The sequence below is a fragment of the Cannabis sativa genome, chromosome 1, assembly GCF_029168945.1.
Source record: "Cannabis sativa cultivar Pink pepper isolate KNU-18-1 chromosome 1, ASM2916894v1, whole genome shotgun sequence".
NCBI lineage: Eukaryota > Viridiplantae > Streptophyta > Magnoliopsida > Rosales > Cannabaceae > Cannabis > Cannabis sativa.
Window position 1 is genome coordinate 26,249,624 of NC_083601.1, and position 26,002 is coordinate 26,275,625.

Here is a 26,002-nt window from a genome sequence, read left to right on the forward strand (position 1 = left end):
TTGTAAGTTTCGCTTAAAAATTTATGTAGAATATTTTTTTGAATTTGATTGTATTGGGTAGAGGAGAGGAGAGAGGAGAGAAAAGTGATCCAGGTGGACAAGTGGGTCTCTAGTGTAGAGGAGTACCAAATCAAATCAGTAGTAGCCCGTTAAGATAAAGTCCTCTCCTCTCCTCATGAATTTTGGTTTCGCGCGCGCCCTAAACAATAACTCCCTCCATTTTATTTGGGATAAATATTCCAAAACCACGCCCCTACCTTGCACACGCCAAATAAATATTTTAAATTGAATTAATCTTTTTTCTTTATTTATATTTTAATTATTAATATAAATATAAGTGCATATATAATAAACTAATCGTTTTGTGTATCGAGCGAAACTGAAACGGACCCCCCTGTGTGTGAGGAGGACACACAGCTCTCTCTCGGGTTTTCTCTTCGCCAAGAATTCGATTAACTTTCCTGGCTAAGTTTTCCTATTGATTTTTCCCAAGAAGATTAAGCTTGAATCTGTTAACCTTTCCGGTTTTGAGATCTGAATTTATTTATTTTTCTTGATTTTATGTTTCGTCTGGTTTGCTTTTGGCGGAAGAGAAATTGGTAGAGACGTTTAATGATTCTTATTGGCTTCTCTCTGTTTCATTGATTGGGGTAGGTTTTCGCATTATAACTTAGGGTTTTGTATCGGAAATTTTTAATCGTTTTGGTACGTTAGAGAACACTTTTATTTTATGTGTCCTAAATTTGTGTTTCGAATGTACGGAGCGTACAGAGTTCGGATTGTTGGGTGTGTTTTCTATTTACTTTGAATTGTAGTCGAATTAGGGTTTGGTTTCGGGGTTAGAAGGTGGATTTGTTTGAGTTGAATGTTTCGAAGATGATTATCAAACGAACTTTGAAAGTGGAGATGCCTAATCTTAAGCGGTGCAAGCTCGAAGAGCCTGACAGTGAAGATTTTGCGAATTCGGGTAGCGCGAAGAAGCGGCGGACTAATGTGTATCATTCGTTATGCAATGGTGACGTTGAGGATTTCAGTAGTGGTTCAGGTTCTTTGTTCAACGACGAACCGTATTGGGGTGGCGATGTTGAGTCGAATTTGAAGAGTGTCCGATCGCTGAATCCCAATCCCAATGAGTTCAGCAGGTCTTCGCGAGGTCGTATTCGGATGCTTTCTTCGAGGTTTAATAATTCGGTCCTGAATATCTGGAAGAGCAAGCCCAAATTCGATGAAATTGATACTGGCTTTGACGAAGATGATAATGCTGAAGCTGCTGTAGATAAATACAAAGAGAAACTTGATGGGATGAGATTTTTAAGAAAGCCCAAGAACGAAAATAACAGGTACAAAAATTCGAAGCCGAAACGTGCTGTGAAGAAAGAAGATGGCGAAGTAGCTGCTATAGAATTTGGCAATTTTAATTATGCCAAATATATTGGCATGCAAATCGATGCGAAAAATTTCCCGTCGATTGAGGCTGAAGAATATGCTTCTAGTTTTGGCTATTCAGGTGTTGAGAGGCTAACAAAAGCATCCATTGGAAGGAGGAAAGATGTGTACAGGCCAGAGGATTTTGCTTTGGGTGATATAGTTTGGGCCAAGTGTGGTAGGAGTTACCCAGCATGGCCAGCCGTGGTGATCGATCCCCTAATACAAGCTCCCGAAGCCGTTCTTAGGTGCTGCGTTCCTAATGCTATGTGCGTTATGTTTTATGGGTTTTCTAAGAACGGAAAGCAAAGGGTAAATGCCTCTTTCTCTGTCTCATGTGACCCATAAATGTTTATTCTAGATTCTAATCCAATGTTGGTGGGCAGGATTATGGATGGGTCAAACAAGGGATGATTTTCCCATTTAGTGAATTTATGGACAGGTGCTAACTCTTGACTTGTGACACTTTAACTGTTTGTAGTTAAAAATGTTTATTGATAAATTTTGTTTTGTCCAGATTTCGGAGTCAGACCCAGTTGTATAAGAGCAAGCCAAGTGAGTTTCAGATGGCTATCGAGGAGGCATTATTAGCGGAAAGTGGCTTTCAAAACACACCCTATGGTTCTGACAAAATAACTTGTTCAGAAGGATATCCTTATGAAATCCAAGGAGCTACTACTTCGAATCAGAATGTTGAAAATTATTCACAGAATCAGGCAAGAGTCCTATGAAACTTTTCATCTAAAGATCCTTTCTTTTGCGAATGCCTACGTGTAACTCTCAGTTGTCTACCCCACTAGAAAAATGAATGTTACTTCATGTTTTTTTTTGCTTTCGATATAATCTCTAATTTGAGGTCGCCCTTGAAGTCGGTCATATAAACCTTGAAAGGAAAAAATAATTTTGTTCGTGTAAAACTGTAAATATGTTCTTGCAAAAAAAATGTTAATTATATATTCCTGGCCGATCACACGATACTTATTATTATATTTTTGAAAACAGAGAAATTTCTAAATTAATAACTCGACTCTAAAGGAAGCCTTTTTTTTGCTTATAGCTAGTAGCATTAGATAACTAAAAAATTATAGTTTATTTTTCCTTTTTGTAGAATTATTATGTAAATAATTATTTTTTAATAAAAATTTATTAGTGTTTGGATATTAATTGAAAAAATATATTTTATGAATAATTAAGAAGTATAAAAATTATTCTGATCTAGAAAATAGTTTATCGAAATTTTTTTAGCCTCTACCAAAAAGACTTTTAAAGACTTCTTATATAACTTTTTAATGTTAGAATAATTTAAAAAGAGCTTAAAAAAATGTCACTTGTCAAAAAAAAAAAAAACCAGATACAATGTGAACCCAGAAATTTGTTCTCTTTCTAAAAAGCCATTCTTTCTTCTGTTTATTCTTTACTGTGTAGTCATCCATCCTCTTACTTTCAAATTATTTTATTTCATTTAGTTTTTTATGCAAACTTATGTTTCACTTAAAACTGTCAACATGGAATGTTTTTATCTGTCATTGGTGTTCATTCAATCAGTTTATTGTGTAGGAAGCGTATCATAAAGATGCTAGACCTTGTGATGGGTGTGGACTAAGTCTAATCTGCAAAGCAATGAAGAACAAGAAGGGTGCTAGTTGGAAAACCCAATTCTTGTGTAAACATTGTGCTAAGGTCTAACCACTTTTCAGTTTTGTTTGTTTGATTGTTATTTTAGTCAACAATAGCACTAGACTCAGCATCTCATATCTGTATATTTATAGTTAAAGAAGTCAAAGCAATACTGTGGCATATGCAAGAAAATATGGCACCATTCAGATGGAGGGAACTGGGTGAGTCAACATTATAATCTGATTTTTCCTTCATCTGGATATTCATTGTTAACTATTTGAAAATGCTTTTGGGTGATTGGTTGTCCTTTCTTTATGTATTAGGTATGCTGTGATGGGTGTAACGTTTGGGTGCATGCTGAGTGCGACAAGATTTCTGGCAAACTTCTTAAGGTATGCTGACTATTATAGCAAGTGTGTTTTTCTCATAGATCAATTTTATTTAAGTTTGCGATATTTGGAGCATCACTTTGTCTTTCCTGCTTCAGGACCTGGAGCATAGTGATTATTATTGCCCTGAATGCAAAGGAAGATCCAATTGTGAATTAACAGATGTAGAAAGATGTCAGCCCCAAGTGAAGTATGTTAAATTATCGGTGGTGTTTATCAATTTGATTTGGAGAAAATTGCCGTTTTTCTTTTTGCGTACTGTCACTTTTGATGTCTTCAGGAAGTTTAAAACATAATGACGTGGTAACTTTCTTTTACTCTTCTTAAAACAGTTCTGTGAAAGACAACAAACAGACAGTGACACCTGAGAAGATACTTGTGGTGTGTAATGGAATGGAAGGAATGTACATTCCAGAATTTCATTTGTAAGTTTGGACTTGTGTTAAGATAATTTTAGCGGTCATGCATTTGTTTAACTCTTTCCACGCCCTTCCCTGTTACTTTTCAAAAAAATAAAATAAATTGTGCTACTTTGAATGGGGAATGTGAGCTCTGATGTTTATTTTGGGTTCTAGGGTAATGTGCAAGTGTGGTTCATGTGGGTCGAAGAAGCAGACTCTAAGTGAATGGGAAAAACATACAGGATGTAGAGCTAAAAAGTGGAAGTATAGCGTGAAAGTGAAGAGCACAATGCTGCCACTGGAAAAATGGGTGTGTACCTGCCTTGATATTTGTTTCTTGTATTCTGATATTGCATAATTCAGCACTTATTAATATTGGGGCTTCGTGTTTCAGATAACAGAGTACAGTACACACGGTGTTGATCCCCTTAAATTAGACAAGCATCAATTACTCACTTTTCTGCAAGGTAATTATAATTATGTCATATTTACTTCGTGTCAAGGGGCCTTTCTGTCTTTCTTTTTATTTATTTATTTATATAGTATTTTTTTGTACGTGAATTCTTTTCACCGAGGTCTTTTAAGGAGCCTGATATTGTTTGCATCTTCATTGCAATAGAAACATACGAGCCAGTTATTGCAAAATGGACGACGGAAAGATGTGCTATCTGTAGATGGGTTGAAGACTGGGACTACAATAAAATCATTATCTGTAACAGGTGCTTCTTTTATTAACTGATTTGGATGCCAAATTTTTTCAGATTTTAGGTCGTCAATCTATTATCTTTCTCAGGACACATTGGATTGATCTCATTTCTGATGTGCTCTATGCAGGTGTCAAATGGCTGTCCACCAAGAATGCTATGGTGCAAAACATGTCCAGGACTTTACTTCATGGGTTTGTAGAGCATGTGAAACACCTGATGTCAAAAGAGAATGTTGCCTTTGTCCTGTCAAAGGTATATAACCTGACTTCTTAGATGATCGTTAGCTGCTCCGTGCTGAAGTTCTACCCTTGCACTATGTTGCTGCTAACTATTCGTTTGTGAAGTTGATACTGTTTGCTATGTTTAATAATTCATGCTTCATGTCCTTTTATTCTCTTGGACATTGCTCATTTCATGTTCACTTCTGAGATCTGAATGTGCATGTATTTTAAAGCTGTAATGCAATGGGAGATTTAATGATATTATAAGTTTTTCTTTAGGGGGTGCTTTGAAGCCTACTGATGTTGAGGCACTGTGGACCCATGTTACATGTGCTTGGTTTCGGCCTGAAGTTGCTTTCTTGAACCATGAGAAGATGGAACCTGCTATTGGTATCCTTAGAATTCCAGCTACTTCATTTTTGAAGGTACAGCTATGTTGCCATCTTTTGGTACTTTACTTCAGCTGCTATGAGAGTGCCAGTCTTTAGTATAGTCTGTAGTTTGCTTACTTTACATTCCAACTGTCAAGAAAATTCTATTGTGTAATAGTAATTTTCCTGTTTCCTAATATTTTTTCTTTGAGTTGCAAGCTAACTTGTTTGTAATTGTGTTTTCCTCTTATCTTGTTTTTGGGTGGAATCCAGACATGTGTAATTTGTAAGCAAAGTCACGGTTCCTGTACGCAGTGTTGCAAATGTTCTACACATTTCCACGCTATGTGTGCATCAAGAGCAGGCTACAGCATGGAAGTAAGTTTAGCCTGGTTGCTTTACTTGTGAATGAATCTTAGTTTGAACCTTTGTTTCACATTTCCATATTTTGAGTGAAGAAATAGACTCCTACAACCATGTTTTAAATATGTAGATTCATCTGTGCATATTTTTAGTCATGTTTGCAAGCTTAAGTGATAGAGACATAAAGTAACATTCTATATTGAACTTTCAGTTGGATTGCTTTGAGAGGAATGGGGAGCAAATTACGAGAAAGTCAATATACTGTGCAGAGCACAGGTTAGAACTCTTCCCTCATCAACTGCTTGGTGCTTTTGGTCCTACCTAGCAGAGGAACAAGATCTCATTACTATATTTCATGGTACATCTTGGTTGATTCAAGGTTTTTGGTTTTGGTGCAGAACCCCAAATCCAAATGCTGTTGTAGTTATTCGTAGTCCTGCAGGAACTTTTGCTGCGAGAAGCTTCCTTGAGAACCAGAAGGGGTGCTTCAGGGGTTCAAGGCTGGTGTCAGCAACGAGAATAGAGCTTCAAGAATCACCAAATTTAGAGACAAATGAGGTGGAACCAGACTCTGCTGCTAGATGCCGTATTTATATAAGAAAAAGCCATAAGGTAACTATAAATGAGCCTTTTTGAGTAAGAAAAAGCTCAACATGTGTAAATATTGACTTCTACTCTTTTCCACTCCCTTTTTGTTTGCTCCAAAGTTTGTTATTGTTTTTTTTAAAAAGTAATTTTTATGATTCTTTGCCAGACTTTTCAACAGCAGCCAATATTCCACCGGCCAATGGGGCCAACACATCATTCTATAGAAGCTGTAAATAGCATGAACATAAACAGAGTAATATTCTTATTCTTATTAAATATCAATTGAGTTTATTGTCTTGAATGAGTACTTCAAATTTTTGCTACAGTGAGGTGAAGCCTTATGCTTTTTTGTGTTTCTTAAAGAGGTAGCTTATTGGTATGTTGATAATTTGCTATGCATAACTGTTTCCCTTCCATCAGGAATTAGAGGATCCTATATTCACTTCTTTCAAGGATCGCCTTCACCATTTACAGGCAAGCTTCACTGTGCTTCACTGCTGGTTAACATTTTCTTCCCCTTTGATTTTGTTAACTTTTATATCTTGTGCATTCAGAGAACTGAGAACCATCGAATTTGCTTTGGCAAATCTCATATACATGGATGGGGCCTATTTGCTCGTCGGAATATTCAAGAAGGAGAAATGGTATACTTTACTATAGCTAATCAGTACATTGTGTAGTTTTTGTATATTTGAAGTTGATTCTCTCTTCTTATCTAATAGATCATGTGTTATACTTTTTACTATGGTTGATTTGCACAGGCTTACCTTGACTTGTGTAAAGTAATTCCTTGTGATTTCTTTTTCTTGCTCTAGGTTGTTGAATATCGTGGAGAGCAGGTGAGGTCTTGTGTTGCTGATCTAAGAGAAGCACAGTACCGGGCACAAGGCAAAGACTGCTATGTGAGTCAAATATGTATCTTGGTGTTTCGTTTCCACATACTTTGTGCTATTTAATCTTTACCAGCTGATCAGAGTTTCTAATCTTTTCATTATACCCAAATTTCAACCTTAGTTCATATTATATATATTTCCTTCCTCTGCAGCTCTTCAAGATCAGTGAAGAAGTAGTAATTGATGCTACAGAGAAAGGGAACATAGCACGATTAATAAACCATTCCGTAAGTTTTTATTCTATGCACCAAAAGATTATTCTCGTTTTCTTGATCTTTTTTAAGCCAGAATAACTCATTTTGTTGTAACGGGTTTTCATATCTTGTTCATTTTCTTCTTGAATCCATGGCACCTATTACTGCAGTGCATGCCCAACTGCTATGCGAGGATCATGAGTGTGGGTAATGGGGAGAGCAGGATTGTGCTCATTGCCAAGAATAATGTTTCAGCTGGCAAAGAATTAACGTACTCATTCTATTTTTCTCTATGGTTTACTCTTATTATTTCGTTGTTTATGTTAATTTCATGTGGGATTATTGGAGAAATTGACTTATTTATTTATTTTCATGAACAGGTATGATTACTTGTTTGATCCAGATGAGCACGATGAGCTCAAAGTCCCCTGTTTATGTAAAGCTGAGAACTGTAGAAAGTACATGAATTAGTTCCACTCTAATACCACATCACATACTCTCATTTTTGTCCATACGCACAAAGCTCTGACCCATATCTAATTAGGAGGCAGGAATTTACCTTCTTCTAGCCTTTTTTTTTTTGTTTGTTTTTTGTTTTGTTTAACGAGTCAACTTGTAATTTTTTTTATTCATATTTAATTTCTTATCAGCCCCATTCAATTGTAACAACTCCAAATAAAATTAATGTAAATTCACGAGCTGTTTGGCTGTTCCGTTAGTTATTATAATTCCTCGTTGTTATTTTATGTTTTACTTTATTTATAACAAGAAGTTGTAAACACATATTGGATTATATTAAGGAAACTGAGAATAAAAAAAGAATGTGAAAGTAAGGTGAAGAGAGGATTTTAAGAGTGAGACTAAAAACTGGTCATATACTCAATTCTCAAGTATATCTTCACTCATAAGTGAAGGTGAATTATTGCCTTAACAGTAGATATTTTACTTAACATGGGATGGAAATGTCTAGGTATAATTATTTCCTATATAGGAATATAGTTTTAAAAAATCCCTTAAAAATATATTTAAATCTTTAAATCTAAAAATAAAATAGATCATTTTCAATAGTTTCTCTACTAAAATATACCATCAGTTTTTATTTTCCATTATCATTTTTTTTCTTATTCATTTGAAATATGAATGAATCCAAAAAATTGAGAACAATGAAGAAAGAAACTTAAATAATTTTTCTACAACAATGAAGAAAGTTGATAGCATATATCCTATATTTAATTGAATCACCTAATGTTTATTTATTTATTTTTTTTTACTGTAAGTGTTTGATGTATTTTAAAGAAAAATCAATGAAATTAATTTTCTTTTTTATAAAAACTGTGTTGAAATATTGAACTTAGTCAGTTAGTCATTTTACTACTGATCCATTTTTTAAGACATAATAACTTTTCGTTTTCAAAATGAGTTTATCTAGCTAAAAGAAATATTTTATATATAATATGTGATAAATTCAATAAATATATACTTTTTTATTTTATAACATAATTGGTGTACATGTTTAACGTGTTGTAATTTCAGTAATTATCAATTTGATCTAAGTGCTAATTAATCCTTCGACTATTATTATTTTAATATTTTTTAAATTTTGTAGTTTTTCAAAAGGAAAGAGTTGGCGCGCATTATATATAAGTAGCTAGAGTCTTGAGAGCTTTGAGAACACGCAGAAGCAACCACCATGGGAAGGCGTTCGAGAAGCGAAACTAAAGCTACAGAGCAAGAAGACAACTTCGCTCGGAGAAAGAGAAGTCTCAATACTGAGCCTCCGAAAATGCGTAGACCAATGCGAAGAGCCAAGACCATCTGTTCCTGTAGCTCTCCTTCCTCCTCTACTTTCCTCAACGCACATTCCAACTTCTCCTGGTTGTTTTCTTATTCCTTCTCTCTGTTTCTTTGAATTCGAGTTTGATTCAATTTCTCCATTAATTACATCCGAAACTCATATTCAGGCGTTCTGTTCTGTGGCCGATATTAAATGAAACTTAAATCGCTTGTGCGTCTATGTGTTTTGCTACATGACGAAAGAAGTTCTCCGTTTAAATTCTGTAGATCTATTACGATTACATTTGCGGATTTGAGCTAGATAGGATGTTGCGTGAAAATTCGAATTGCTTTGAGTGAGAATTCGTGACTAATTTAGTAACAACCTAAAGAAATTATACATAACGTATGGATCTAAATTATACAATCTCTTTGTTTAGAAACTGTTCGTGCAAACGAGTTTGACGATTCGATTATAGCTGTATCATCAGACATCGATCAAAATCTGTGAGCATAGATCGTCTTGAACTTCTTATCCTTGGATGCATTTCATCTACGTGTTTAAGCGTCATAAAAATTCCTGTGCACAATTTGACTAGCTTAGTGTGAACTTAATTTCATCCGATTAGAATCTTGTTTTATTTATATCAGAAGGTTTAGAGAAATGAAGATCGAACGATCTTAATTTGTTAATTTTTCCTTTTAGAAAGATTTAGCAGTTTATTAATCTCGTTCGCACTTGCAAAAACGTGAGAAATACTCTGTTTAACTTTTGCGCTCAAGCATCATTGTAACTAAGCAGAGTGACTATTTGGATAAGCTTTGAGGGAAAAAGAAAACAGTAGATTTGTGTTTCTGTAATTTTATAATAATATGAAGTTTTTTTTCTCCTGTTCTATTGCGTGAATAGGTTTGAAAAGGACCTGTGGACAGAGGTCGCGAAGTTTCTTGACGGGAGGTCACTGGTGATGCTTGCAGTCACTAGTCGGTGGTTCAATCGTACACTGATGGAAGATTGTATATGGAAGTATGTTTGCATGCGTGATCTTCAGGTTTCTACTCCATGCCACGTGTCCTTCAAATGGATCGACCTCTATGCTGCAGCTTTTGGTATGGACCAGAGTATGGAATATGATTGCCTGTAAACTGACTTTTAATGTGTAATTGTCGTCGTCTAATGGATCCTTATCGACGAATGATCTTGCAGATGGGAGTCATTCTTACAATTTCCATCAGCAGGAGAAACATATTGGTTGGTGCAATTTTAGTTTCTTCTGTATCCTTTGACCAATTTCGCCACCATACTGTAATTGTTTGATTTATTATACTTTATAACACACGTTACGTACTCTAATCAAAATGAGAATTTGCGAAGTAGCCTCACCAAAATTAACTTTCACTGGTAAGTCATATAGCTTGTTTTGAAAATGTACAACTAACACCAACTCAAACAGAACTGTATGAACATAATAAATGCTAAACCAATGCTGTTGAATATCTACTTTCTTATTGGGTATTTTCTGGAGAAATATGTACTTATACTGTATTGGCAACTAATATTTTCCTATCTGCACTTTGAATTTGATGGGAAAAAGTAGACTGGATGCGAATTGGTGCTTTTTCAATGGACTCTTCTGCAGCATTTCTGACAGAAAGACTCCAATTTCCAGCTAGAATCCCCGACGAAGATGAGGCACATAATTTTTTGCAGTCCACAGGCTGTTGTGTTATAAACAATGTTAAGAAGGGAATATGGATAGCAGGTAGCATTAACTCGCTTAACAATCCCCTTGTTATGTGAATTTTCAAAATTTGCTGGCTGTCTTGATTGATTGAATTTTATTTTAATCTGGTTTGTTGATATTGGGCTGATTTTTACAGATCTTCAGCTTGTTCGATGCCCAGTCTGTGACCTCAATACATGCGATGGTAAGGATTTTTTTTACTATAAAACATAAATGAAAAGACCCATTAAATTTGTGTGAGTCAATCAATTTGGGAGATGACATTAGCAATTTATGCAAATGGTCATAGAATAGAATTAATTACATTGTGAATTCAGTTAGAAATTGCCTTATAGGACATAAACAAGTCCTACTCCTGAGCTACAGAATATGGTTGGGTGGTAGTACAAAGGACTTGTCCTCTTGACTTGCTTAGTTTTCCTTCTCCTCAAACCGTAACTGTCTAGGATATTTTGCTTATTTTTGCAGGAACAATGCAGACTTTAGATGCAAGGCACATAGAGCTATTTTTGAACAAGGAATACCGCAATGGGAGCTGGAAATACGAACTGGTAGGATCTCATGATAACCAAATGCATGCAGATGGAGCTTCGGGGGCAATTTTTGATGTTGAGCACCTCCGAGACTGTTCAACATCTGGTAAGATTTGACGGTCTCTGCGCTAACCAATTTCTTTAATATGGACATTTTACTATTGGGTTGCTGTCATACTCATTCAGAATTCGTATACCTGATGGACAATGTCTAGTAGAGGAGAGAATTACCTTTGTAGCATTAATGCATGAAAAAGATAGAGCTTCAAATAAAAAATGCTTAATGTTTTCTTGAAAACGTATTTTCTGAATGTGGTCAATGAAGAGGTCTAAGAGACTAAGACTGTGATGTTAGTTTTGATCAAAATAAAATAAAATTTGATAAGGAAAGACCCTATTGCTTTGTTTCCTTGTCAGTTATTTCCTTCTTTGAAGCTTAACAAATTATTTGGTCTTATTTCCAAATAAAATGGCAGCGGTGTTTAATCTCAAATCATGGGTCGGTAAACCAATGGACTGGCAACCCAGAGCTGTGATTACTCTCCATGCTGTTGCTGTCAACACCAATTTACAAAAAAATGAAGGTGTATTATTACTTCTCGTGCTTTTAATATCCTTTACGTGTTTAAGCTATAGAAGTTTAGCCTTTGGACTACCGCCAAACCGGGCTTCTTCACTAAACTTCATTTAAGATTTGTTTCAGCCTTTTAGGTGATTATTAGAGACCTGAGTTCCATTTATGTTAACTCTTTCTCTTTTCACTTTGTTTTACATTTGCTTCTTCTTAATGTCAGGAATTCATGTCAAGTACCACGCCATGAGAGCTGGACCTGATGGCGAAGTTGTTTCAATTAGAATCTCCCAACAGCTCCTGTGATTTTTCCAAGTTTTGTTCTGGAAACAGAAAATAAAGGAAGAATAAAAACAAAAGGGGAAAATCGGCTATCTGATATAGAGATACACACACCACGAAAAAAAATAGTTTCGCTTTCGTGCACCATTCAATCAAATTTAGATTACAGAATAGAGTCTCTAGAGACACTAGTGAGTTTGGTTTGGTTATTATCTTTGTCCTGTTCTTGTTGTATGAACGTGACATATCATTCTTTGATGTATTTACATAACCAAATTTGTACCTAAAAGAATATTATAGCAAAGTGTAAGTAAATGTACGGATATTCAGATCTAAAAAACATACTGAGTTGAGATATTCTCGTTATGTCACGAAAAAGTCCATGCAGTAACCAAATTTGTTCCTAAAAGAATATTAATACCAAGTAGACGTACGGACATTCAAATCTAAAATCATAGTGAGCTGAGATAATCTCGTTAAAATCCATGCAGTGACGACTAATTAATTAATGTGCTTTACAAGTTATAATGCAGATGATTAAGCCCATTAAGCTTTGTGGCCGATCAGGGAGGTAAAGTTAGTTGCATGATTTCATATTAAAATTAGTTTGGTGTAATGACCCATTTGGATATTCCACTATTAAATCTTATTTTATTTGCAAATCTTATTTTCTGTTGGTCTTATCTAAGGGCATCTGGCGTACAAGTTAATAATGCTATAAAAGCATTGACCACTCTTAAATCATATTATATTTCCTCTACACTGGCTGCACCACTATTTTATACATTTTGACTTTATAACTCATATATTATATTTAACGAGATTAAATATATGCCATCACTATTATACATTAACTCTCCCCAAACTTTAGATTCAGGATTTTAACAAAAATATGGGTTCCCCTAAAATCCTCTTGTTTCTTCTCTTCTTCCTATTTCCCACTTTAAACGCACAAAAGCATTGCCAAATCTCCATGTGTGGCAATAAATACATCCCTATTCGATTCCCTTTTCGGCTAAAATCTCATCAGCCTCGAAGAAACTGTGGCTACCCAGGTTTCGACCTGAGTTGCAATAAGCAGAACACAACAGTTTTGAAACTCCCTTTTTCTGGGGAATTTTATGTTCGAGAGATCAACTACGTAACTCAAGAAGTACTTCTCTATGATCCTCTTAAGTGTCTTCCTCGTAGGCTTTTGAGCTTCAATCTTGCAGGGTCTCCTTTCATATCTGCTTTTTATCAGAACTACACCTTCCTCAGTTGCCCATCTTCCTACACCAAGTCTCGTTTTGCTCCCATAGATTGTCTTAGCAACTCAACTCATTCTGTTTTAGCTACCTCTTCAATGACTCTTGCTAACCAAATATTGGCCGAGTCGTGTAAGCTTATGAAAACTATAACAGTTCCGGTTAAAAGACCTGTTCAGTTCAATGAAGGATTCTCCAACAGCCTTAATAATGATCTCCATTTGACATGGTATGAACCCGATTGTAGTATTTGTGAATTACAAGGAGGCATCTGTGGTTTCAAGAGTAACACCAGCAAAGAAATCGGCTGCTTCTTCAATCGTGAAAATAGTAAGAAAAACTTGTTCCTTTCTTTCTATTTTGGTTTTTTATATTCCAGTTTTGCGTACTTTGGTAATTGACATCCCCAGAACCAGTCCGAAGGTGCGGTAAGTTTCTGACTGGGTCACATGTTAGAAGGATAATTAAATGAATAATGACATAAGAGTCTTGAATATTACGGTATATACTATATGTATCTTAACCTGTATAAGATTAATAGTTCGTTGACCTGTAAAAAACCAAAATGTCAACTCAATGAAACTGTGATAAGGTGTTATTATATAAAGTACCACTGTAAGCTGTAACGTGCCCAGCATGTGTATTAATTTGTATAGGCGAATTAGTCAAAAAAATATATATATGTAGATGATCTACTCCTGTTGCTAAATTGATTTTTAGCTGTTTGTTTAACACTGCCATCTATTTCCACCTAATAGGAAATGAGGATTCATTAGGTCCTCGTGTTCAACCTATCAAATTAATTTAGTAGTTAAAATGTAGTTACCGGTCACAGGTCCACCAAGCGTATTTGGTCAGTGACTGCAAAAACAGTCAATTGGATTAAATCTAACTGGTGAGCGGAAAAGGTTTGGTAAGATGGGTAAGAAGATTGGTAAGAGGTTGATGGAAAAGAAGGGAATGCTCAGCTTAAAAGTGAAGTAAAACAATGACACTTGTGTTCTAAGTAAACTAATTCTGAATAACCCGATTAGGAAAACATTGGAGGATGAGCAAAGGTCATGGTTGATGGGTTCATCCCACCATTATACCTTTGAAACATCACATTAATGGCTTTTTCAACTTTCAGGTCGATCAAACGATGGTCTCCAAATATTCAGAATCATTTGCTTGGCCATTGCCGTGCCAGCCATGACATGCGCAATTGGGATAGCCTGTTTCGCTTGCCTTGTAGATAGGTCACATCGAGGTCATGCACGGCGGAGACCAACAGCAGTGGCGGCCGCACCAGATGGTCTTGAACACAGCATTGTCATGGTGGGCCTGGATGACTCCACCATAGAATCATATGAAAAGGTTGTTCTTGGTGAGAGCAGGCGGGTACCGGGTCGAAATGATACCACTTGTCCTATATGCTTATCTGAGTACTGCAGCAAAGAGACTCTGAGATGTATACCTGAGTGCAAACACTGCTTTCATGCTGAGTGTATAGACGAATGGCTCCGGTTGAACGGAACTTGTCCAGTTTGCAGAAACACCCCATCTCCATCCCCTGCTCATGTTAACTCGGATTCAGATCGTGCTAACTCAGAAACTTTCTGATAAAGTAGTAATTTTTGTGCCGTCTCCGATCACACATAGGTCTTTTTTTTTCTTTTACTGTACATTTGTATTTTAAAGATTTTTTTTTAAGAGAAAAATCACATCGATATATTGCTACCAACAAGCATGTGTAACATACCTTTCAAGAGACAAAAATACTATGATTGCACTCTAAAGAAATGGGAACTTACTATAAGCGTTACATTACACGCATATGTATATATTTGTCTAAAAAAAATTGATACAGAAAATAGAAGAGGATAGTGTAATTATAACATGCTTAGATCAGTTACATAACACTGTTGAAAATTACATCTGACTGAAGTATTAAAATATTAATCCATCTGCAATATAATATAGAGGTGATCTAGAGTCAGAACTAGGCCAGTTCTACATATACACTTCAAATTTCCAGTCACATTTCGAAGGAAAATTGGTTGGCCACAAAGACAACAACAAACACTCATTTTTTGGCAAGCAACTTTTTGGGAAGCTTCTCTAAAGGGGTAGACTTTAGCAGGAAAAGCCTAGCTGCTCGCTCCTGGAGAGTGCCTCCACATTTTAATCCACGAGTTTGGAGTTCAGTCTTTAATCTTTCCAAGCCAAGAGCCTAACATACCAAGGAAATGAATAATAAATCAAAACTCATAATGGATGCCGTAGAGCTACTAAGCCAACATTTATAAAGTTAAGATAAAGGCTATGGTGACATTAGTAGAAAGCTAACCAAAAAATGTTCATAAGGTGGACATTACCGAAAGAAGGAATAAGAAAGATTAGTTTGACAGAAAAATAAGAATAAGTAAAATTAATTAGCAACGAGACATAAAAAGAGCAAAAAAAGCATGAGAAAAACATACTATCCTTAACTTATTTACATAATAATGGAGAACAGAGAATAAACACAAAAGATTATTCAACAGTATGGAGTATACCACGACACCTATGAAGAACATAGCAAGAAAGAACTTTATAAAAATACCTCTAGTTCAGCAGCCGAATTGATTTGATCAAAGTCCAGGGGAGTTTCTGTAATTCCAGCATTTCCACTTGAACTTGCCTCAACTTGAACTCCTGGATCGGATTCAATTGGACGGGATTCAGAAGTCGATAGTAAGGTTTCAACAACATTCCCACAGCTTGATGTGGGAACATTGTCCACCACAGGATCCTTTTCATCTTGTACAGCTTCAGTTTCAGAATTATCAGGGAATTCGGAACAAGATACAGTCAAAGTCTGATCCATCTTCTCTTTCTGACTAGTTGTTTCATACACATCATTTCCCTCACAAGGAATAGAATTTACAATTGGGGTTTTACTAGATTCTTTCGTTTCCTGCATATTACTAGCCTTTTCTTCTTCCTCCGGGCCACTCTCGGATGAGCTCCCTCCAGAAAATTCTCCAACTTGTTTCACACCAGTTACAGAGCCAGAACTATCATCGCCATCCTTACTAGAATCAGAATGATTCCCATTATTCAAAACAGTGGATTTCTCACTCTCCTTTCCTACGTCACTCTCATCATCTTCATCTGAATCATCACTATCACTTACACCCATTTGGCGCTTTCCCATCCTAATCAATTTAAAATGTTCAGATATCAATATCAATGAGCTTAAAATATTTAGCAGGAGCCAGCAAAGAATAACGATAGCATGGATGCATAAGGAAAAATATGAACAAAAAGGAACAAAATTGAAGCAAGAAAATTTACCATATTTTCAATCGCTTAGCGTCAGCAGCATCGCCCTTAAAGGCCCCTTTACGCTTCCCTTTCAAACCCTCTTCACGCTTTCCCTTCACGGCCTCTCTAACTGAATCTAAAACCTCAGACACACAGCGTTCGGACTCTTCCCTATACTTAGCGACATACTTCTCGGCCGCACCATCCCCAGCGCCCTTCTTTCCTTTCTTCGCAACTTTCTTTAGAAAGTCATGGGCCTTCTTCTCCAGCTTCCTCTCCTCCTCCGTAGCTTTCCACTCCTCCAGCCTCTTCTCTGCGTTCACGTGTCTCAGCCTTCTCCCACTCATATCGCGACACGCGTCGAAGTTGTTCGTCTTCTTCAAGTTTCTTGTCCCCGCGCCTCGAAGCAGCGAACCAAACCCTCCCTTCCCGCCGCGAAGACGAAGAGTCAGATGCACCGTCGGAAAGCTCAGATCCTCGTCGGCACACGAAAGCACGGAATCATCGTCGAGATGGCGCGATCCGGTGATCAACCGCTGGAGATGCGAGGGTATTTTGGTGATTTCCTGGAGGCGGTGCTTGACATCGTTAGCGTAAACTTGTGGGGTTGTGTACCTCAAAATTAGGGTTTTCCTCTGCAGAAGCATGACCATCAGCTGGTAGATCCTGGGCTCACCGGAAATTGCAGTGACATCCATGATCACAGATGGAAAGGGCTGTTTCTAGGGTTTGGAATCAGTAGGGGATCAAAATCTTAAGCCGGGAGAGAATGGATGTAATTGTAAACAATCTTATATATTTATTGGGGTCACTCTATTTATTCTATGGATTTTTCCTTTTCTACTGCAATTTTTTTTTTTTTTGAAAAAAATTCTAATGCAAATTTAAATAATGTTTTAATATTCTTTTTTTCTTCTTGGAATATTTTTTTATAAAATTCATATTTGATAGTATTTTTAATAATATCTTATATTTTTAAATTGTACAATTTTAGTATCTTAAAGTAATTTTTTTTTTAAGAAATTTTCCATATTATTATTATCTTAAAGTAAATTTAATCAATACAATTTTAACAATTTAATCAAAGAGATCTTAACTATATATAATTAAATAATTAAATTTGAATTTAAAATTCATAAAATTTTAAATAGTTTGATTGTATTGATAAAATTTTATAAAAAAAAAAAATACATTTAGAATACTAAATATGTATGATTTTAGAATATAGAGTACTAAATAAACATTATTAAATATAAGGTTCCTAATTTATATTGGGAAATTTGATTTTCTATACTTAAAAAATCCTAAATTTTTTTCCCTAAACCTAAATGTTATACCATAGGCAATGTATGACTACTTTTGCTTTATCCCCATAATACCCCTCACATTTGAACCAAAGCAATTGTCTCTCTCTCTCTCGGCCAAAACACCTCCACCACCTCCAACGACGACGACGAGGACCACCCAGCCCCCTCTGTCGGACCCGAAGCCTCAACCCACCCAGCCCCCTCTCTCTCTTCGTCTCTCTCGGACCCGAAGGCTCAACCCACCCAGCCCCCTCTCTCAGTCGCGAAGCCTCAACCCCGAGAACCCGAAGCCTCAACCGACGGTGACGGCGCACGACGCACCGGCCCCCATAGCCCCCCTCTCTCCGTGCACCAACCCCTCTCTCTCTTCGTCTCTCTCGGCGAAAAAAAAAAAAAAAAAAAAAAAAAACTCGAAGTGGTCCCATGGTCGGACCACTTGAGTTTTTTTTTTTTTTTTTTTTTTTTTTTTTTTTTTCTGGCCAGAGAGACGAAGAGAGAGAGGGGGCTGGGTTGGTTGAGGCTTCGGGTCCGACAGAGGGGGGCTGGGTGGTCCTCGTCGTCGTCGTTGGAGGTGGTGGAGGTGACCCGTGGTCTGTGGAGGTGTTTTGGCCGAGAGAGAGAGAGAGAGAGAGAGAGAGAGAGAGAGAGAGAGAGAGAGAGAGAGAGAGAGAGAGAGAGAGAGAGAGAGAGAATTGCTTTGGTTCAAATGTGAGGGGTATTATGGGGATAAAGCAAAAGTAGTCATATATTGCCAATGATATAACATTTAGGTTTAGGGAAATTTTTTTAGGATTTTTTAAGTATAGAAAATCAAATTTCCTTTTATATTTAGATGAAACATAGAATACTAAATGTGTAGATATTTTTTTTTTAAGAAATAGTTCTCTTTTTTTTTTTTCGAAAGATAAGAAATAGTGTTTTAATTTACAATTGTATATAGTTATTAAAAAAAATTACAATTGTATATTAAAATTTTTGCATAAAACTTTTCTTTAAAAAAAAAAAAAGAAATTCCTTATATTTTAAAAATGCTTCAGACGCAATTGGCCTTGGAAGCTGAATTTAAAGCGATCCTACTTGCTCTTACCAGGGCAATCGATTTGGGGTGGCAAGAGGTGCATATCCTCTCAGATTTGAAAATTGCAGTTTAAGCCTTATCTACACCAGTTGGAGACCCAAATTGGAGGGTGGCAAATGTATTTTACTCAATAAATAATTTATCTAAAATATTTTTGGTTTGTCTTTTCTTTTTTATCAACCGTAATTTTAATGTTTTGGCGGATGGTGCAGCTAAAAATGCTAGAATCGCTAGTAAGTTAGCAGTTTGTATCAAGGGGAGGGTAATCCCCATGTGATTCCTATCTACTTTCTTAATCAATGAACAAGTAGTTCTTTCCAAAAAAAAAAAGGAGTGATTTCTTCCAACTAATATAATTTATTTTTTAGCTTGAACAAATGTTTAGTCATGAACTACCAACATTGATATTGCTAACCAAATTTAAGTTTCTATGCTTTATATCACCTTTTATAAACGTATTATTTATGAGTTTTTTGGCGGCTAAATCTTTTTAATTGTTGTTTCATTTATATTTAATCATTCAAGTTTAAATTTTAACAGTAAAATCCTCCAAATTACTAAATTAGTAGTAAATTTAAAGTGTAATCCGCTTAACTATCACTGTGAACTACTTAAGTGTACACTCTTGTACACATGACACGTTTATATTGGTACACTTAATATTTGTGAGATTAAGAGAACTGGATTGAAAGAGAGAAAGAGTTGTTCTGTAATGATTATCAGTTACGAATTACAAGTGGTTGTATATACAAGTGGAGAAACAACTAACTAACAAACAACCCCTAACTAACAACCTAACTGTCAAGACAAACATTGCTCAACATAATTTATAGACTTAACCAACGTAGCTCCCTTAACAACCCCCTTCAAACTCAGTGGTGAGAGAAAGAACACTGAGTTTGGACCTGAAATCACTGAGCTTGCTGCTATTGATGGGCTTGGTGAAGAAATCAGCTAGTTGAGCAGAGGCAGGGACATGTTTAACTTGAATTTGTTGCTGAAGAACATTGTCTCAAACAAAGTACATATCCATTTCAATGTGCTTTGTTCGAGCATGTAAAACAGGGTTAGCAGCCAGCAAAATTGTACTTTGATTGTCACACTACACAGATGGAAAGGCAGGAATGCGAATTTGAAGTTCTTGCAGCAATGATTGAATCCATACAACTTCAGCAACAACACTGGCCAAGCTTCGAAACTCTGCTTCTATGGATGATCGAGAGATGGTAACTTGTTTTTGAGATTTCCAAGCTATGAGATTACCTCCAAAATACACACAGTAGCCTGTGGTGGATTATCATCCAAGTCAGATGCCCAATCAGCATCACAAAACATATCCAAGACAAAATCTGGATCTGGTTTAATTTAAAGGCCAAGTCAAGAGTGTCAGCAATGTATCTCAAGATTCTTTTTACTGTAGTCCAGTGTGAGAGCAAAGGTGTTTGCATGTATTGACATACTTTGTTAACACAATAGGAGAGTTCAGGTCTGGTAATGGTGGCATATTGGAGAGCCCCTATAATAGACCTGCAGAAAGTGGTGTGAGGAGCTGGTTCACTACCATAGCTGGACAACTTCAAACCATTGTTCATTAGAGTTGATTGTGTGTTGACATTTCGCATACCAGCTTGGGTTAGGAGATCTTGGAGATATTTTGTTTTGGGAGAGATGAATTCCAGCTGTAGTTCTAGTAACTTGTATATCTAGAAAGTAGTCAACCAAGCCAAGATCTTTAAGAGCAAATCTGATGCTAAGATCAGTAATAAGAGAATCAACTAAGCAGTCATCACTTCCCATGGTGAGGATATCATCAACATAGACCAGAACATAGATACAACTGGTAGTGTTGGCTTTGATGAACAATGAGGGATCAGATTTGGAGAAGTGAAAGCCATATTCAAGGAGAACAGTAGAGAGTTTTGCAAACCAAGCTCTAGGAGCTTGTTTAAGGCCATAAATAGCCTTGTTAAGCTTGCAAACTCTGTTAGGGTATTGAGGATCAACAAACCCAGGTGGCTGAACCATGTAAATTTCTTCTTGAAGGTCACCATTAAGGAAGGCATTGTTAATGTCTAGTTGTCTAATTGCCCACCCTTTTGTAACAGCAATAGTTAAAACAACTCTTATAGTGTTGTGTTTGACAACTGGACTAAATATTTCAAAAAAATCAAAGCCAACTTGTTGGTGAAAGCCTTTAGCAACTAACCTTGCTTTGAGTCTATCAACACTGCCATCTGCATTATACTTAATTCTATAAACCCACTTGCATCCAATAGGAGTTCTGTTTGGTGGTAAAATGACAAGAGTCCATATTTTGTTTCTGATTAAAGCCTTGTTTTCAGTAGACATAGCATTTAAGCAATAGGGTTCCTGCAATGCTTGTTTGACAGTTTTTGGTTCCCAGAAAACTAGAAAAACTTTAGGCTTTCTTATACCTGCTTTTGATCGAGTGGTCATGGGATGTGTTGAAGTAGTGGGACCAACTACAGATTGATTGTTAGTGGTGACAGGGGAAACAGATTCAGTGTTATTGATAACAGGCAAGGCAACAGTGTTGTTGGTGGTCACAGTAGGAACATGTTCATCAAGAACAACAGTGGGGGGATTAGAGACAACAGTTGGTGGTTCTGGTATGGCATTGACAACCTGATTAGGTACATGAACAAGGTTGGTGATGTTGGTTTGTGGTGATGGAGATGGTGAAGGAGTGATGTTTGGAGTTGGGATGTGAGGATTGCCAGTATGTAATATAGAAGGAATACCAGGACTCAAGGATGAGGACATGGGACTGGTGTGTTGAGAGAGTATAACAATGGTGGCATAAGGAAACTTAAATTCATCAAACACTACATCTCTTGAAATATAAAGTCTCTTTTCTTTAGATAAACACTTGTAGCCCTTACCAGACAAACTGTAACCAAGAAAGACACATAGTGTTGACCTATATTAAAGTTTATTTCTGTTGTAAGGTCTTAGGTTAGGATAGCATAGGCACCCAAAAACCTTTAGCTGTTTGTAATCTGGTTTGACAGAGAAGAGTAACTCTAATGGTGTTAGATTTTGTAGGACAAGTGTGGGCATTCTATTGATGAGATAGGTGGCTGTTTTATAGGCTTCATCCCAATACTTGAGAAGTAATGAGGCTTGGGCAAGTAAGGTCAAGTCAGACTCTACAATGTGTCTGTACTTTTTTTTCACAACCCCACTTTGCTCATGGGTGTGGGGACAAACAAGCTTGTGTATGATACCACTAGTTTCAAGGAGAGTTGTGAAAGATCCAAACTCTCCTTCCCAATCAGATTGGATAGCTTTAATTTTGTGGCCTAGTTGTAATTCAACTTGGATTTTGGACTTGGTAGATGTAGGCAAAGCTTCATCCCTAGTTCTTAAGAGATAGATCCAAGTATATCTTGAATAGGCATCCACAAAACTTATATAATATCGATATCCATTAGAGGATATGACAGGGGCAGGACCCCATAAATCACTATGCAATAATTGAAGTGGAGTGTCATAAACAGTGGTAGATGTGGGAAAAGGTAATTCATGTGACTTAGCAAGGTAGCAAGCTTGACACAAATAATGTAAATTTTTATTAGGAAAATGGATGTTACAAGAATTGAGAGCCTGTTTTACAATTTTGGCAGTAGGGCGGCCAAGCCTACTATGCCAAAGAGAATACAATGAATTGGAAACATACATTTTACTATTGTAACAATGCAATTTTGAGGTGTTGATAGGTGTTGGGAAGTCTTTGATGGACTGGTGACTTAGTTGAGGAGACTCAAACTTGTAAAGACCTTTGTCAAGCTTCATAGACATCAAGATCTTCTTGGTTACTTGATCTTTGACAGAACAAGTAAAGGGGTGAAACTCAAAGAAAACACCATTGTTAAGGGCAAATTTAGACACACTAAGTAAGTTCTTGGTAATAGATGGAACATGGAGTAAATTATTGAGATGTAGAGTATCAGAAGAAAATGGGGATAAGAAGGATGCATTACCAATGTGTTCGCTATTTAGGCCTGTACCATTGCCTATATAGATTTGTTCTTGGCCATTGTAGGCTAAACTAGTGCCAAGATTGGTGTTATCTGGGGTAAGGTGGTGTGTTTCTCCTGAATCAGGGTACCAACTCTCATCACCAACAGTTTCACCTGTGGCACAGCAGGCCTGCATTTCAGCAACATGTGCTGTAGGAGGAAACCTTTGAAAGTATTCTGAGCATGTGAATAACTTGTCGAATCTGTAAAAACACAGTTTCACAGTGTGGTCCATTTTGTGACAGAGTTGGCACTGGGGCTTTTGATTCCAGTTGTTGTTTTGTCCTCTAGCAAAGGAGGGACCACCACGGCTTGTTGGGTTTTGTGCTGAAGTGTTTTGTCCTTTACCAATATTTAGGCCACCACGATTGTTCTGGTTTTGCACATTGCCTCCTGGATATCCTAAACCACCATATTGATTAGGACCACTTCGACCACCACCATAATTTTGATGCTGACAACCAAATGAATTGTTGCGCGTGTAAGGATTATACCCAGGATATCTGGCATGAGAGAGATAAGCTTCCCCTTTGCTGATGTCAAGGTTCTTGGCATTCATTTCAATTCTTGCAGACTGAGCCATGAGCAAGGCCTCAATCTCAACAATAGAGTAGGCATCTTTCCTTGTGGTAATATATGTGACAAACACATCGTACTCTGGTGGAAGATCATTGAAAATGGCCTCAATGTGATCTTAAGCAGTCTGTTTATGCCCGATTGTAGCTAAAAAATCAACAATGTTCTTGATCTTAAGCAAATATTCATTGAGAGAGCCAAGCATTTTGGTGTTGCGAAGCTGTGTTTTGTACAAACTGATATTAGCTACATTAAGAGCTGTATAGTATTCATGCAGGGCTTCCCATTGTGTCATAACCAATCATTCGATTGGTAGTTTTCTCAGACATAAAAGAAAGAAGCCAAGAAACAAGCAGGTTATCTTGTTGTTCCCGGTCCTCGAAGACATGGTTGACATTGGTAGCACATTCATCAACAAGTGTTAGAAATTTAAGGGGAATTTGACTAGAATCAAGAAATTTAGACAGACGACTACCTTTAATGGATGCAAAAACTTGATGTTGCCATGGCAAAAAGTTGTGTTCATCAAGCTTTATTGACAACAAGTGTGTGAAGGTGACATGGTAGGACATTGGCAGAAGAGGTTGGGGATTGTGGAGTTGAGCAGTGTTCAATCTTGTTGCTGCTCCATTGGAAGAATCTGTAAACTCCATGAACAATGCAAAGTTCTGATACCATGTAAGATTCGAATGAAAGAAAGAAAGAGAACTGGATTGAAAGAGAGAAAGAGCTGTTGTGTATTGATTGTCAGTTAGGAATTACAAGAGGTTATATATACAAGTGGTAGCCAACAACTAACTACTCCTAACTAACAACCTAACTGTCAAGACAAACAGTGCTCAACAGAATTAACAAACTTAACCAACTCATCTCTCTTAACAATATTATTATTTAAAAATTATTTTTAAAATTCATTTTAAAATTAAATAAAATAATAAAAAGCAAAAATAAAATATTTTTTTAAAAAAATTAAATATATTATAAATTTTTGAGATAATTTGTATATTTTTTAAATAATAATATTAAGTGTACCAATCTAAATTTAACACATGTACAAAAGTACATATCATAGTCTATATTGCCCGCGGAAAATGAATGACACTTTAAATTTACTACCAGTTCAGCAATTTGGAGATTTTACAATCAAAATTTGAGCTTAAAAAAGGGTGTAATATCCCGAAAAATATATTGATATTTTAATTGGACATATTTTATTAAATATGTGATTAAGTGGGTATTAGAGTAGGATTATAATCCTACTTAAACTAATTACGAGTTGATTAGGAAAATATGAGTAAATGAATAATAAAGCGTAATTTATTAATTACGGAGATTGTATTGAAATATGTGGGTATCGTAGATACCATAATTCGAATAAAATATTTTCGGGCCTGACAATTGTTGAACTCGACAGAATGGTCAGAAATGTCACGATGGTTGAAATTGTGTTATATTGGAAATTATACCGGACTAGGTTAAGATGTTGAGAAGTAGGTTAAATCGGGAAAGTTAGAAAATTATAAAAATGCCCCTAGGTTATTTTAAAGTTTAATTTCTTTGGGGGGTAAATTAGTCATTTTGTATAATAGGTATTTTGACTTTCTAGACTTTGTGGGCTGCCCACTATTATTAAAAAAAAAGAAAGAAAGAAAATAATAAGAAACCCTATTTAAGGGAAAAGCTTCCAAGGCAAGAAAACAAAACTTTTTCTTCTTCTCCTTCTTCTTCCCTTCGTGTGAACCAAAAACCAACCAGCAAAGGATCAAAACTTCACCATTTCTCTTGAATTGAAGTATCTTGTAGAACCTAAGCACAACCTAGAAGCAATCAAGGTAAGTTCTATGCTTTGTTCTAAGAATTTAATTGGTTTTGGAGTAAGGTTTTGTGTTTCAGTAGCTGTAGGAGTTAAAAGTAAGTTAGGGTTATGTTTCGTTTAGATTTTTGAGTATGCTGAAAATTGATTTGGGTGGTTTCCATGGCTGGTTGAGTTGAGTTTCATTGGATGAAGCTAAAAATTAAGTTTTCTTCACTTGAACATGTGATTTTGAGTTAGAGATTGAATTGTTGTGTTTTGAAGCTTGGAATATGTTGTCTTATGGTTATTATACTGCTCTGTAAAGTTTGGGATCAATTGGTTAGGTTTGGAGCAAGTTTTGGGACTTTGAAGAGCTGAAATTTTCGAGTTTCTGCTGTTGTGAACCGGAATTCCGGATGGAACAGGGCTGCACCAACCGGAATTCCGGATGGTCAATTTTCAGGAATCGCCGATTTGTGTATTTTGGCCATAACTTTTCACTCGGGTGTCCGTTTTAGACATTCTATATACCGTTTCGAAGCTTATGAAGAGCTCTACAGTATGAGACATAGATTAGAGCCAAAAGATGTATTTT

General features: G+C 36.3%; 4 protein-coding genes across 5 annotated transcripts; 3 read left to right on the forward strand and 1 right to left on the reverse strand.

Annotated features, from left to right (window-relative positions):
- Window positions 1-250: 250 nt before the first annotated feature.
- LOC115705888 (histone-lysine N-methyltransferase ATX3) lies at window positions 251-7,897 on the forward strand. Its single transcript, XM_030633343.2, has 23 exons — window positions 251-1,737; window positions 1,812-1,867; window positions 1,943-2,141; window positions 2,983-3,105; window positions 3,195-3,263; window positions 3,366-3,434; window positions 3,530-3,621; window positions 3,764-3,856; window positions 4,007-4,142; window positions 4,227-4,299; window positions 4,452-4,551; window positions 4,667-4,791; window positions 5,040-5,185; window positions 5,405-5,509; window positions 5,706-5,770; window positions 5,893-6,106; window positions 6,249-6,335; window positions 6,503-6,556; window positions 6,637-6,726; window positions 6,898-6,984; window positions 7,128-7,202; window positions 7,340-7,440; window positions 7,550-7,897. Exons 1-23 carry the CDS (start codon window positions 877-879, stop codon window positions 7,638-7,640), a joined length of 3,111 nt encoding a protein of 1,036 aa, XP_030489203.2. The 5' UTR covers window positions 251-876; the 3' UTR covers window positions 7,641-7,897.
- An 860-nt stretch (window positions 7,898-8,757) lies between these two features.
- Window positions 8,758-12,413, forward strand: LOC115705889 (probable F-box protein At3g61730). 2 transcript variants are annotated; one of them, XM_030633344.2, is made up of 8 exons: window positions 8,758-9,044; window positions 9,853-10,052; window positions 10,150-10,194; window positions 10,538-10,705; window positions 10,824-10,871; window positions 11,156-11,326; window positions 11,697-11,804; window positions 12,015-12,413. In XM_030633344.2, exons 1-8 carry the CDS (start codon window positions 8,860-8,862, stop codon window positions 12,095-12,097), a joined length of 1,008 nt encoding a protein of 335 aa, XP_030489204.2. In that variant the 5' UTR covers window positions 8,758-8,859; the 3' UTR covers window positions 12,098-12,413. The 2 variants fall into 2 exon arrangements, with proteins under 2 accessions (XP_030489204.2, XP_030489205.2); XM_030633345.2 differs by having other exon boundaries at window positions 10,541-10,705.
- A 130-nt stretch (window positions 12,414-12,543) lies between these two features.
- Window positions 12,544-15,102, forward strand: LOC115705567 (putative RING-H2 finger protein ATL21A). The gene is made up of 2 exons (XM_030632933.2): window positions 12,544-13,650; window positions 14,450-15,102. Exons 1-2 carry the CDS (start codon window positions 12,966-12,968, stop codon window positions 14,920-14,922), a joined length of 1,158 nt encoding a protein of 385 aa, XP_030488793.2. The 5' UTR covers window positions 12,544-12,965; the 3' UTR covers window positions 14,923-15,102.
- Window positions 15,087-17,504, reverse strand: LOC115705566 (uncharacterized). The gene is made up of 3 exons (XM_030632932.2): window positions 16,639-17,504; window positions 15,905-16,499; window positions 15,087-15,532 (listed from the first exon to the last, which is right to left on the reverse strand). The coding sequence occupies exons 1-3, from the start codon at window positions 17,304-17,306 to the stop codon at window positions 15,386-15,388; spliced, it is 1,410 nt and encodes a 469-aa protein (XP_030488792.2). The 5' UTR covers window positions 17,307-17,504; the 3' UTR covers window positions 15,087-15,385.
- Window positions 17,505-26,002: the final 8,498 nt, after the last annotated feature.

Coding starts and splice junctions, on each gene's coding strand:
- LOC115705566 (XM_030632932.2), bottom strand. CDS start 17,306: ATGGATGTCACTGCAATTTCCGGTGAGCCCAGGATCTACCAGCTGATG. Junction 16,500..16,638: donor GCTAAGCGATTGAAAATATG/GTAAATTTTCTT, acceptor TAAATTGATTAG/GATGGGAAAGCGCCAAATGG. Junction 15,533..15,904: donor ATTCGGCTGCTGAACTAGAG/GTATTTTTATAA, acceptor TTGGTATGTTAG/GCTCTTGGCTTGGAAAGATT.
- LOC115705888 (XM_030633343.2), top strand. CDS start 877: ATGATTATCAAACGAACTTTGAAAGTGGAGATGCCTAATCTTAAGCGG. Junction 1,868..1,942: donor TTTAGTGAATTTATGGACAG/GTGCTAACTCTT, acceptor TGTTTTGTCCAG/ATTTCGGAGTCAGACCCAGT. Junction 5,510..5,705: donor GAGCAGGCTACAGCATGGAA/GTAAGTTTAGCC, acceptor TTGAACTTTCAG/TTGGATTGCTTTGAGAGGAA.
- LOC115705567 (XM_030632933.2), top strand. CDS start 12,966: ATGGGTTCCCCTAAAATCCTCTTGTTTCTTCTCTTCTTCCTATTTCCC. Junction 13,651..14,449: donor CTTCTTCAATCGTGAAAATA/GTAAGAAAAACT, acceptor TTCAACTTTCAG/GTCGATCAAACGATGGTCTC.
- LOC115705889 (XM_030633344.2), top strand. CDS start 8,860: ATGGGAAGGCGTTCGAGAAGCGAAACTAAAGCTACAGAGCAAGAAGAC. Junction 10,706..10,823: donor GAAGGGAATATGGATAGCAG/GTAGCATTAACT, acceptor TGATTTTTACAG/ATCTTCAGCTTGTTCGATGC. Junction 11,327..11,696: donor CCGAGACTGTTCAACATCTG/GTAAGATTTGAC, acceptor ATAAAATGGCAG/CGGTGTTTAATCTCAAATCA.